We start from the raw sequence: 13,573 nt of genomic DNA, 5'->3' as shown, positions 1-13,573 counted from the left end.
GCATATCAATCCACTTGAACTGCACAAACTGCAGTATACCACGTGCTTCCACATAATAAAACGGCGTAAAAACTAAAGTTCCCATAATGCGGCATTTTTACCTTCCAGAATGTGGTTCGCCTCTCAAACAAAAACAAACTCCCACCCCCCGGGTTTTGGCGTGTGTGCTGCTGGCATTCCGTTGCGAACGGGCAAACACCTTGCGTGCGCAAACAACACACACACACACACACAGGATGCAGGGTGCGTAGGGAAATAACGCGTAGCCAACGTACTACAGAGCGTAAATCGAACGGAGCAGGCGTTTGTTTGAATGAAGCAAGAATGACAGCAGCAAGGATGACAGGATGTGTGCGGCACGAGGATTTTTGTTTTTGTTTTCTATTGCGCTCTTTCACTCGCAAATGGAAACCATGAGTGCCGCATGGAGTTTTCCCTTGCTCGCATTCTCCCTTCGGCAGAATGTCGGCTCGTGTTGTTATGCACAATTTGTTTTCCTTAATCTCTCCCATTCTTAAGAGCTGTGTTTTAATACTAGGCACGATTTTGTTCGGGCGCGTAGTGGATTTTCACTTTCATGAATCAAATCCAATTGAGAGTACACATTTGAATGAATGCACTGAAGCACGTTCTAAGTGTAATTGATTGTGTGAATGTTGCCTTTCATTAGAGAGCGCTCCCTTTATTCGCTCGCTTTTTATCTGTCTTCTCGTAAGCGATCGTTTGCTATCGCTGGCTATTGCTGATCGTGCAAAAATCACCTTTGGAATGCACTTGCTCTGCAGTAAACAAAAGAAACATCTCAGCAGTAGAGCGACACTCTTCGTTATCGCTTTAAAAACAACATTTAAATAGAACAGTTTAAATACGAGAGGGAAAAATGGAGTCCCCATACTTTTTATTTCATTTAAACTTCAACAGTTCAGCGGTTAATCAACACAACAAGACGTAATTTATGGAAATAATATACACCCAATCCTCTAATGAACATGTCGTAGTCAATCCTTGGATGAGTGCTGTAGATAAGTGCTCAAGTGAAGTAGCGCGATCCGGTGGTTTACTGGTAGTCGCGCAAGTCTTCACACTACAGGACCGATCAAACCCTCGAAGCAAGGACTGACCATTCAGCTACGAGGTAAAATAGGTTGATACGGCCTGGCCGCTCTGAGGAAACAAATAAGTGCTCAAACATATTGTTAAACATCCCAGACATAGTCCGAGATTGGTCACCTTAAGATCCATAATAAATAGAAAGTTCATAGTACGAAGAGAGGATTGTCCGGTGCTGTTCTCGTAACGTGCGCTGCGCACCAGATGTGCGTAGCAAGGTCAAAATAGATTAGGAACCTTTTGCCTTTTTATTCGATAAAATAATTTGTATGTTTAGATTAGGCCAGTTCGAAGACTACTCAAACGAAATGACGTACAACAAAGTAACACCATGTTTAAAAGATACGATACTGTCCCTGAACACTTAAGCCAGTTCAACCAGATGGGGCACCAATCCCAAGTAGGAAACCAGTTCAGCGATAGATAAAGAAATGCACCCTGCGTCTTGCAATACTCATTAGGCTCTTAAGGCCCCAGAAGCATTTACATGATTCTGTTCCTTTGTTATCGGAGCTTATCCAACACTGATGCTTTCTGAACTGAAAATGGTTATCTCGATCGTTTTATAATACACACCGGCACTTTATCGTGCTGGTAATGACATTTCAATATTACCTTCGTGTTAGGCTTATTAGGATATGCGCCCATTGCATGACAACAAAAAAGCAATCAAAGGATAGCAGCATAAAGGGAATGTTTGATTATTTATATCGGACATCCATGTTCGGTAAGGCACGACTCAACAACACGAGATTATACTACACTTTCCAGTGATCCAAGGAAAGCAAGATCATTCACCGACCGGGCATGATCGAGTATGTGGTAAATGACGTTTCGCACTGTAGAGTTCCGTTCACGTCTTTCATCGACATGCTTTGTCGGTCAATTAAACTGACACACTCTCACGCTTGCAATGCACAGGAATCAATCACCGCCGTTCTATCTGTGCCGAACTGGTCATTATCGTCCGCATACTGCACTGCTTCCTCGCGGTTTACACGTGCGATCACTACCCAAAAGGGAGTGGGGTGGGGGCATGCCTTTAAAACCGATCGGAACGCAGCAACGTGTTGTGTGCTACTGCTGGTACTTTTCCTCTCCAACCACATACACAGCAAGCGATTAAGCTACGACGATGACTTTTTGACACGCTCGCAACATAGAACCACTTCCTCCCATTCATCGAAGCGATGTCTCGACACACCTTCACTGGTGTGGTGTGAATATCGTGACGCAAGGAGGAGAAAGAATGTTACGATCTCGTTTGCACGGGATATGCAAATCGGTGGCGGATTTCGTCACTTCCGCCGAAGAAATTCGTACTGTTTACTTGCCACACTCTTCGTCGATGATCATATTCACCACCAGCAACTAGTCACCATTATCACTTGTCATCCTAATCTAATCGCAGCAGCCCTTCTCTGCCATCGTTACACGGAAGGCACACTCACACATGGGCATTCCATCACATCACACCAACGCGATATTCTTTGCGCCGCGTTTCCTCTTTTTGCTTCGCGTTTCACGCACGACCAGATCACCAGAAGCGCACCGTGCCGCCCGCCGTTCTGAGCGCGCCTGGGAGTGTGTATGTGTGTAGATGCAGTTGCATATCGTGCCGTGCAGAAAAAAAAACGCACACACTACAACGGGTTCGGGCAAAAACGAACGCGCGCGACACGCGAACTACAATTGCAAATGATTATATCACACTTTGTTTCGATGAAGCAAGACACTCGCGTATATGGGTTTGCACTTGTTTTGCATATGTGTGGTACAAGCTAGCCCCGCAGAAGGACCACACACACGTCAGATTGCCCTTTTTTGTATTCGGACTCTAAGGGCCGTACGGAGGCGTGAGATTCATTAATGGGGAAGGCAAAAAAAACTTTTCCAAGATTCTACGTGAACTTACGCGCACTCATTCTAACACGCGGTAGGTCTTGTTGAAGATTTTTAGCGACCTTATGGTGAGGAGGTCAGTTTTCATCTCTGTGTGGATTCCCACCCTGCACAATGGCACACGATCTTCGATTTATAACACTCATCATCATCTCACCCCCCGGGGACGTTACATTAGAATCGAGGACAATAGACACTGGGGTGGTAAAGTACTGAGGCTACGAGTTGAGCGAACGGTGAAAGATGGTGTGGTGATGGTGAAAGGTTATGTGTGTCCGTCTGGACTTTGGAACTGATCGGTTTGAACGGCAGCAGCCACTACACGCAGCCACTGTCCGTACTACAGAAGTAGACAATCGGAACTTATACTTCGAATTCACTTACGGAAGTTAACACCTCAAAAAGGATCAAAATAGATCAAAAGAACTACACGCATCCGGTTAAGGCACAACGGCAAAACAACATTTGACCGGAAACCGTTGATCACAGAATGGGGGAAAAAAGATTGCGCAAATGATAAAATGAAACGCAACCTCGTGTGTCAGTGTGCTGCGAGAGATGCACCGTAACTGCAACGGCACAGCTGTGTGAGCTGCGGCGACGATCGACACCATCGCGCACACACAAGCAGGCGTGGGCAATTTTTGTGAGAGTGAGAGCAACAGCAATCACACATCACGGCACTAGCCGGCTATGTGTATGTGTAGTTTCCGTGAAAATGCATCACTCTTCTTCTGCTGCACCATGGATGCACTTACGTGTAGATGTGTTTTATTTGTGTGTTTATCGCAAAAAGGGAAAGAGAATTCGCTTTGTCGAGTTGGTGAGAGTGGAAGTGTTTTTGTTTTTAGCGCGAATTACAACCCCCCTACCCCCACGTGAGAGAGAAAGGGAGAGATTGAAAACATCATTGAGCGAAGAAGAGCGGACGAAATTTTATTGAATGTAAAAATGTACAAAGCCGCGAATGTGTCGCGAATTGTTGGTGCTGTTTTTTCTTTCTCTCTTTCTCTTCACGAATACAGTCATGTTCCAATCGTTATCTCACACTAAAGGGCACGCACAATTCTTTTTGTGTTTAGAATGCGTTTTTTCTATTTGCTACATGTCATATACGAATGTGTGTTTTCTGCTTTTCATAGCAAATTCCTTATTTCTGCATAAAAACAAGCTTATCTTCAATTCCACATCAGGGCAGCGATGTTTAGCAGTGCAAAAATGACAGAAAAACACATCACCTGACAAAACAGTGTAAACCCTATGTTCACAGTAGGCCATCCTGTTCAAATTTCATCGTTTTCTTTTTCGCTTGCACGATTCCATAAACTGTGCTTGCCATATCCTATCTATTGCGGGAACTTCGCTTTTAGTATAGTTACACACATCAGCCCAGAGCCCGGCTGAATATTTAGAAAGTTTAGCCGCCAGGCGTTTCGGGAAATTCCAGCCCATTGCCAATCAGCTGCTGCAAAACAGGTTTCGCCCCACAAGAAAAAGGGCACACCCGCGCACCCATTCTGGTTGGGAGAGCGATTGTGTGTCTCTGTGTAAGTGCGTGTATCCAATCGTACTTCGGTGGCTTTGTTCATGCATTTTGCAATGTAATGTGTAGTTTGAACCTAAAAATAATAATATTTTTAAAAATTATTCTTCTTATCGTCTGTCTCTTCCAGTTTTCGCCAGTTTGGTCGCCGCTGTGCGTGTATAGCGAGTAAGCGCTCCGTTGTCTTGTCCACATCGCCATTCTCCAACACGCCAAACACGCCATCCATTCGGTGGTATACGATGCGTGCGTAGAAGTGCGTGTACATGCGAATGGCTCAACGGTGAACGGTGCGTGTGTGCGAATAGCTGCCATCAAAGCAAAGTTGGGGTGGCTTCTTTCTTTGGCACATTTTGGCCGGATTTTCTGTGCAAGCGAACGGACCTAGGAAGAACCTAATGTGTACGGTGCCCGTACACACCATTCTATCAACCTGCTTGCCTGACCCGTCACGGGATGATATCATCACCCGATGTTAGTTTCTCTCTCCTTTCGCTGGAATCACACACTAGAACACTCCGTGGTCATGTGCACACTATTCGAACGCACTAGCAACGAAAAAGGGCACACCAAACAGGAGGAGAGACCGCGGTAATGATTATATGACTGGGAAAATTTTTCCACCCCGACCTAACACCGATTCCCTTTCACATGGATTTGGCGTTGACTGGGCCAAGGGTTTTACGGCACACCAACACATACACATTCATACACACACACACACATATAGGCCGGGGTGCCAGGTAGCATGGACTACGCTGACTCCCCCGGCGGAGACCTTTCCAATGGCTGTAATAGTGGGGCGCAACTGCACCACAGCGCAGTTATCGAAAGCACACAATGTTGCCACCTTAAGCACTTTGTTTCCACTTTTACATTCGGACACATTTGAATTGGGAAAAATCGGTGGAAAACCCCTATTCTATACGCGGTACGCACTTGGCCAGGCGGTGTGGAGCCCGTTCCCTTTTTTCGCCGTCCCACCCCTTCACACCCACCCGCCCGCTCGCACGCACAACGCACCAGAACAGCACACTACGATGCATGAAAAACGGAGCAGGCTTTTTACTGCATTTGCACACCTTGCAGGCATATTATCAATCTTTCCGAATAGTACTTGTGGGCTAGTAACGCTTTTTCGGGCACACAATTACCTTTTTATCATTCAAAACGCACTAAATCCTAACTATTTCGCTTGCTGCTGTTCGTTTTTATGTTTAACATCCATTTTTTCACTCTCTTCGTTTTGCTTTTTCTTCGCTTCGGGGAATTATTTAACGAAGACGTCAAAACTCGTCCAACATTGAACGAAAACGTCAAGATGGACAGCTTGAAACGAAAGAAATTACGGCGTTGATTTGCTGAAATGATAATGAATATCTTGAACATTTACGTGTCTCAGTTATAGAGAAATTCTATAAGATGCTAAACAATGTTTCTACTTTCTAGAAATAATACTGTTTTTGTTGTTTAGAGATGTGGAAACAATTGCGTTTATATTGCGGTTAGATTGAGTTGTGCTGGAGTTCAAAAGATTCGGTGGAATGAAAACGTTGAACGTTTAGGATATTCAACATGTTTTTATTGGCAATTCGTTCCCGAATTCCGTATTACTACATCGTAAAGATAGTGATATTTGAAGAAAAGTAACTCAAAAATTGCTATGATATTTACAATACGACTGAATATGTAATACTCTCCTCTTTCTGCCCGTTGCATTTATTTTCAACAAAGGTTCTAAAAGTGTTTTTGGGACAATTATGCACTTAATATAGTTAGAATGCTAAGCGATTGCATTAAAAGCAAGGAAACGTTGTCACTGAATTCCTCCAGCAGTAGCTTTATAGTGATCATTGAGATTATCACAAGTTAATACGTATTTGCTATCAAACAATTCCATCAGTTAGCATCAGCCGCACAACGGAAGCCAAGATTTCCTGCTGAACTGTCTTCTGTATTCTGCGACCGAGCTGCACATCGGTAGCGATAGCAGTAAGATTCATGGCAAAGATAAGATCCACCTTTCTTTACTCTATTTGGTGGATCACTGCCCGCACTTTGCTGTGCAGTCGCTTCGTTCTGATCCCACAAATCGGCCGTCCACTCCCAAACGTTGCCAACAATATTGTACAGATCGAACGGATTCTGCGGGAACGATGATACCGGACAGGTGGTTTCGCATCCATCTTGTACTAAATTATTCTCCGGAAATTCACCCTGCCATATGTTCATCATGTGCTGGTCCTTAGGCATCAGTTTGTTACCCCAAGGGAAAAGTTTCTGCTTTCGCCCACCACGGCATGCCGCTTCCCATTCCGCTTCGGTAGGAAGACGTTTCCCTTTCCAGCTGCAGTACGATACTGCATCGTTCCAAGACACGTGCACCACTGGATGGTCCAGCCGATCGCTTATATCACGCGAAGGATCTCCCTCCGGGTGCTTCCAGGAGGCTCCGCGTAATTTATACCACCATGGGGCAGCCGCCACACGGTAGTCTTCGTACTGTTTGCGCACCTCGTCCGTGAGCAGCTGCTGAAAAACGAAACTATCGCCAAACTTCTCTGCCTCCGTTGTGTAGCCAGTTTCCTCGACGAACTGCTTAAACTGTGCATTAGACACTTCGTACTGGTCGAGGTAATAGCCACGAATTGTTACCGGTCGTGCTGGTGATTCGCGATCGTTGACAAAAATCGGTTCATTTGTGCCGATAACATATTCTCCACCTGGAATGAGGCTCATTGCTTCGAAAAGCTTGGAATGTTCTACCAAGTCCAGTAAGCTTTCGTGGTCGTGTACTTCTTCCTGTGTCCGTGGTGCATCGGATGGGAATAGAACGCGCTCCTTCGGCAACTCTTGTCCTTCAGCATTTCGCTTCAGTTTATTGCATCCACAATCACAGGTTGCGTACACTAAAAAACAATTTAATATTAGCAAAAGTACGTAAAACCGGTTGGGTTTGTCCATTATGCGTCGCGAAGAAAACTGTTTGTCAACAAAGTGTTGCAACAAGATCAGCTGATTCTAGATTTGTTGATAAAATCGTTGTCAAAAGAGCGAAATGTCACTCATTGCCATTGTTTTTCTGTGTTTTTTAGAGCAAAACGGAAACGGTATAAAAGCAGTATTAAGTAAAAAATACAGCTTGAACTTATCTTAATAAATATTTCACTACAAAAATATTTACAACTTTCTGAAAAACGGGAAAAGGAAAATATCGAAACCCTTTCCCCGAAAGAAACCCAGTATTCGATCGTTTGCTCTACACACGCACCATTTCCATTGGGTCCAATGTTTGTTTATATTTACGATTTTCACTGTCAAGACATCCATTCGAGCGAATGGAGAAAGCGTAAATTTCTTTTCGGGGCGGCCACTGGAACATGGTAAGAACTCGAATGATTACCAAACATTGTCCTGAGTGCGAGGTGCAGGTGGCGATTGCGTCGAAGAAATGTTCCTGTGGTCACGTGTTCAGTATGCGGCAGTCCAGTGCGGCCGTGTACGAGCCTCCGACACGCACGAAAACGGGCAAACGTAAAGCGGCCCAAGCTGCGTCTGCTAGTTGCAGCGATGGTCGCAAAGGTTCCGGCCAAGTGCAGCGCCGTCGAACGAGTCGAGTTCGTCGCGAAAAGCCCAACTACTACGATTCACTTCAATACGAAAAGAAGAAAAAGAAAACGAAGGTAGGCACCGTCACACGGTTGTCCCTGGATAGGGAGATTTCAAATACCATTAACGCTCATTGTGTGTTTCTGCAGAAATCATCAAAATCATCACTTTTTAAAGGAAAGGATACTAAGCCAACACAACTGATCACAGCAAAGGATACGCAAGCGGCCCGAGCTAATCGACATGCAAATCGTCGAGCAAAGAAGGAAGAGATCGATGGAGGTGGTGATTTGGCCGCAAAGTAAAATTACTTTACTATTAGCTGAGGAAAGCGAAAATACTCACTTCTCACTTCTCTCTTTTTTCTCCAGACTGCCGTTCGATAAGCAAGAAGTAGCCGCTATTATATTATCGGAAATCAATCGTAAAATTGGTTCCGTAGTGTGGACCCAACCCTAAGCCCTTTTGTACCACGGAGAAATGGCACAATTATTTTATAAACCATTCCTAGATTAAGTCAACCCGAATACAATAATTTAAGTGTAATTTGAATACGGCGTAGTTTCTTTTCCCAGCCGGATGTGTCGCGACAGGCTGCGTTCGTTGAAGGCAATCAAACGGTTGCGTCCTGTGGCGCTGTTCGAAAACTTCAACGTACGTCAGCGGTTACCATGGTGACGAACGGTCTACAACACCGAGAATAACACTTTCATAGCCCAAACACCATCATTTAACGCTTTGTTGTTCTGTATAGTTGTGAGTTCCGAGCAGCAGCTAGCAGTTGTCTAACTTATTCCTTGTCACCCGAAAGTGGGTCAGTCGTATACCATCGAATCATCGAACAACTTCGAAGGGTAGCGCGAGGGGTTGTATAATTAATCCACAGCGTTTGTGCAATGTGTCAGCATACTTCATGCTCTTCCCTGATAACGTGTGCCCAACGATAGTGAATCGCTGTACCGTAACATGGCATCCGAGTTGGATGCGACCGTTTTGAAGAAAACGCAAAGTTCTCTCGGCAAATTTGTCAAACGTCCGGCACTGACCGATAAGTTGCTGCGTAAGCCACCGTTCCGTTTTCTGCATGACATCGTTCACGCGGTACGTTTATCGCTCGTTCCCCGAATCGGCCGGATCGATATCGCCGGTTTGTGGTCAGCTTAAGTAATGCGACGGAATTTGGTGTTCGCGTTTATTTTTTATTTCCCAATGCAGATCATTCGAGAGCATGGCCTGCTGGATGGTTTGTATACCGTGGACGAACTCAACTCGGACAATATTAAGGACCGGGATTCGAAAATGGCGTTTCTACAGAAGCTCATTGACGTCGTTAGTAAGTAGAGTTAATGGTGGTTCGCTGGTTGTTTATTTGGCATCAATCCTTGAGGGTATCCTGTTGACATAGAGACACACCACGCTTGGCGGGGGACTGAGCAACAGACACAAAATCGTTAGAAACCCCGAAATGTTTTACCCTTCCTGCTTGCTGATATGCATATCAACGCGAAAGGTCTTCGCTATTCCTTTCCATTTCGATGACCTTGTCAGACCTCAAACCAGATGACCTGTCCAGTGGTCAGTTGTCGGTGATTATTGATTTCCGTTCGCATTCTTTTATGTCTCCTTTTGCTGAATCATTGTATCATTTAACGTCGGGGCTGTACATCTTTACTTTAAGCGTGAGATATTGATTTCTATTTGAAAAATTGCACCATGGTACCAATAAAAAAAACTGAAATTAGCCTTTAATATCCGTGCAATGACATAGAAATTTAAATTTAAAATAATTACCTGTGCATCTTAAGGCAGGTCTTTTAATGCCAAACAGGAAGTGTTGTAGATTCAAAATAAAAAAGGGTTAAGGTTGTCCTCGATAAATCTCAACACGTGACCTAGATGGGATGAACAGGTGGCTACAATGTTCGAAAAATAAAAAGAAATTCGAAGAAATAGGCTTTGTACTCAAGTTTACCAAATACTTACCCATGAAAGCACATGCTACATAACGATTCACTAATATGATGTATTCTTTCCTTCTCCAGAACTGACAACTGGCCGTGAACTAAAAGTTCGTCCTTCGAAAATAGTGGCCGGTTTGGAACCGGAGCGTACGAACGAACTCCTCCAGGCATTGGCAAACGCTTTGGAAGAAAAGCTAAGCACAGCAGACGTAGTGCGACAATACTTAGGTGAGAATGCAAAGGTAAACGGAATTACCAACGGTTCAACGAACGGTGTACCCGAAACAAATGGAACCACCAAGGTTGAGACCCGCGAGGACAAAAAGACAAAAAATGAAAAGACGAAAGAAAAACCCAAAGAGAAGGAAACAACAGTCGCAGATAAGCGGAAGGATAGAACCGCCAAAGTCGGAAAGGAAAAAGATGTTGCAAAGAATGTTCCATCTGTACAGCAGTCGGAAAGTAGGTCGGAAAAGGGAAAATCTAAACCGGCTAGTAGTACCAAGGTTGCGAACGACTCTGGTAAAAAGAAACCCGAGAAGCCGAGCAAAGGGAAAGAGAAAACACTCAAGCGTATATCGTCCATACCGGAAGAGCAACTTCCTACGGTCGTACCGGTTCGCCCAGAACCACTAACAAATGGTACGGAAACGGTGGCCAACGGAACGCCACACGATGGCCGCAAGCGAAAAGATTCGTTGAAAGAGTTCGGCGAACCAGTAACTATGGTCGACGCAAACGGTGAAGATAATGCTGTACCCTCGGCCGATGAGGAGCACGAGAAGCGAAAGCAGCAGCCCGGTAGTAACAGTAGCAGCCGAAGATCGTCCCTGAAGAAGCAGAACAGTTTGACGGCCAGTGAAAATAATGCACTGTCGGAGATGAACCAATTCAATGGGTTGCACAGTTCGCTTAGCAGGCAGGATAGTGGTGGTATTATGATGGGACCCGATGGGCCGGGTCACGATGAAGCTGGGTCCGCTGATGTGGCACCGAACCGAACGCCAGAAGTGTCGGTTACGGTAGCACCAAACGAATCGAAACCGGCCACAAAGCCGGCGATACACCGGCAGCCGTCTGTCGAGACGGTTATGAGACCGCGGACCAGTCTCAGACCGCCGAGCGTTCGTCCGCCATCCGCTAGACCGGGAGCACCGCGTCGGAAGGAGAAAAATGTTGAGGTAATACTGCAACCGAACGAAACGCAAAAGCTCGGCGAAATCAACGTCAAGATGGAGGTGTTTAACAGCGAACTGCTGGACGATGATGGTGAGAATTTGATCGTGATCGAGGACCCGTCAACCGTCACCGATGATATCGTGTATGGAAGAATGACTCAAGACCCAAGTGGAGCCACCGACGAGACGGCAACACAGCAGCTGTTGCAGTCGGCCGAACAGGAAGAGCAACAGGGTCATCTGGTGCAGCAAATTTTGGAAACGCAGAAAGAATTCTCCACCCATACCGGAACGGACAGTGAGATGCTGCGAAAGGCAGATATGGTAGATGCATTAGCACATTGTTTCGGAATTGATTTTTTTTTGTAGCAGCCCGTGTTTTCCCCTTGCAGGAATGGACCGCCGGGCAGCGGCAATCGTCGGCGAAGCAGATGGAATCGTTGCGCGAATCGATACAAAAGCTGACGCGCTCCGTCAATCCGCTCGGGAAGCTGATGGACTTTATCCAGGAAGATATCGATTCCATGGAGCGTGAATTAGCAAGCTGGCAGCAGATCTACACCCAATCGATGGTGGAGCTGAACAAAGAGCGCAGGTACAGTAGGGCTGCATGCCGATTTTTCCGGAAAACCGTTTTAACACCCATTAATTTGAAAATATGTTAATTGCTGTAGTGCGACGGAGAACGCGATCGAACCGCTGAAGCAACAGCTGCAGCAAATTGAAGTCAACATCAAGGAGTACCGTGAAATGATCGACACCACGCGGGGTAACATTTTGCAAAATGAGCAAAAGATAGAACGACTGTACATGACGGAAATTTAGCGAAACGTTACGCACGATCGGCGTGGACATGGATAATCACCATGACAAATTGGAGTAGTAGTAGTGTTACTAGTAGGAGATTTGTAATTTTCCTTCCCTATTTTTTATTCAACTCCACCACAAGTGTCCTCTTCGCGGAACGAATGCAACTGCAACACACATTTCATAACGAACTTTGAAAGGAGAATAAAGGGAACCAACGTTCCCCTTAAGACACACAGAGGTGATCTACACCCAATAACCGATCCCGTATGTAGTGTTGTGTGTTTGGTTAAACATGATATAGATATATTTTATTTCGTTTACTTTAGTACTTTCTCACTGCTTCCCACATGGTTGTGTCCGGTCACTATCAACATAACATATCAGTTTATGTATTCCCTTATCCCGCCCATTCGATGGGGGTGGTGGTGGTCTTCTTCGCTTCTACCCAGCTATTTTCCCCTTTTTGCCAAATTATTTTACAGCCAGTGTGGAGTTGTTCGTAAATGATCACACCCACACACTATTTACAACAAAAGCACGCTACTACATTTGATTTACGCGATCGTTTTCGTTACATTCACATTTGTTGTTCCTTTATCGACATTGTAACACGTCCTCTTTAAGATTATTTCTATTACCATTATATCATATACACACATTTACACGGCTAAGGCTCGGTTTCGCGCGCGCACTCTTTCCTTCTATTGGGAGTTGTGTTTGGGGATTTGTTATCATCGCTGAAAGTTTCCTCCGGTATTAAAATCTCAATATTGTTTGCATTATTGCTCTGGTGGATAATAAATATTTTCATGGCAATTTTATGGGTGTTGCCGTAACTTGTTTTAAACAGTTCCAAATCCAAACTTTGGGAATATTCCTTTCCCTATTTCGCAACGGAATTTTGCCGGAGTCAATCGCAAAATCGCAAAATATTGCCTGAAACTTTCATTCGTGTAACACAGCATCTTAATAGCTAGTAGTAGCTTTGCACAATTTTGGACATCGCTCATCAAAAACATCTGCCGCTTGGATTCGATTGCTCATCTCAGATGTGTAATCTCGTTTTAGTGTATCTCTTTTAACTATCTATCTGAGTTATAGACTCCACAATCGTTGTCTGGGGTCTTGAAGGATTTGCCTGTCTCAGCTGAATATGGTTGTCCGATCTGAGTCGAGATTTTATCCCGAAATATATTCCTCCTTTGTTCCTCGCCTATCATCGACCGCATCATTCTCTTTATGACCAGTGGGGGGTTCTCACGTGCAAGAATAGGAAAGCAATGCTGGTGGTGCTGGTGGTTTTGGTAGGAGGAATTCTTTCTTCTCCCGCAAACTGTGCTGACCGCGGATACATTATAGGGGGCATTTTGTTTACATATTTTGTTTTATACATATTTCTTCTTGCTCATTTTACAGGCGTTTTTGGTTGTAGTAGTACGAAGCGGAACAGGCCGTTACCG

General features: G+C 44.9%; 3 protein-coding genes across 3 annotated transcripts; 2 read left to right on the top strand and 1 right to left on the bottom strand.

Annotated features, from left to right (window-relative positions):
• Nucleotides 1-6,267: 6,267 nt before the first annotated feature.
• On the bottom strand, nucleotides 6,268-7,534 carry LOC128297184 (formylglycine-generating enzyme). The gene has a single exon (XM_053032782.1). The coding sequence runs from the start codon at nucleotides 7,517-7,519 to the stop codon at nucleotides 6,455-6,457; it is 1,065 nt and encodes a 354-aa protein (XP_052888742.1). The 5' UTR covers nucleotides 7,520-7,534; the 3' UTR covers nucleotides 6,268-6,454.
• Nucleotides 7,535-7,893: 359 nt separating this feature from the next.
• Nucleotides 7,894-8,684, top strand: LOC128298300 (UPF0547 protein C16orf87 homolog). The gene is made up of 3 exons (XM_053034044.1): nucleotides 7,894-8,238; nucleotides 8,314-8,465; nucleotides 8,536-8,684. The coding sequence occupies exons 1-3, from the start codon at nucleotides 7,936-7,938 to the stop codon at nucleotides 8,621-8,623; spliced, it is 543 nt and encodes a 180-aa protein (XP_052890004.1). The 5' UTR covers nucleotides 7,894-7,935; the 3' UTR covers nucleotides 8,624-8,684.
• A 446-nt stretch (nucleotides 8,685-9,130) lies between these two features.
• LOC128309435 (TRAF3-interacting protein 1) lies at nucleotides 9,131-12,386 on the top strand. The gene is made up of 5 exons (XM_053045821.1): nucleotides 9,131-9,265; nucleotides 9,380-9,497; nucleotides 10,207-11,627; nucleotides 11,696-11,898; nucleotides 11,978-12,386. Exons 1-5 carry the CDS (start codon nucleotides 9,131-9,133, stop codon nucleotides 12,126-12,128), a joined length of 2,028 nt encoding a protein of 675 aa, XP_052901781.1. The 3' UTR covers nucleotides 12,129-12,386.
• Nucleotides 12,387-13,573: the final 1,187 nt, after the last annotated feature.

Source organism: Anopheles moucheti, chromosome 2 (genome assembly GCF_943734755.1).
Source record: "Anopheles moucheti chromosome 2, idAnoMoucSN_F20_07, whole genome shotgun sequence".
Taxonomy (NCBI): domain Eukaryota; kingdom Metazoa; phylum Arthropoda; class Insecta; order Diptera; family Culicidae; genus Anopheles; species Anopheles moucheti.
The sequence above is the reverse complement of the archived record's forward strand: the minus strand, read 5'-3'. Positions and strand labels throughout refer to the sequence as shown.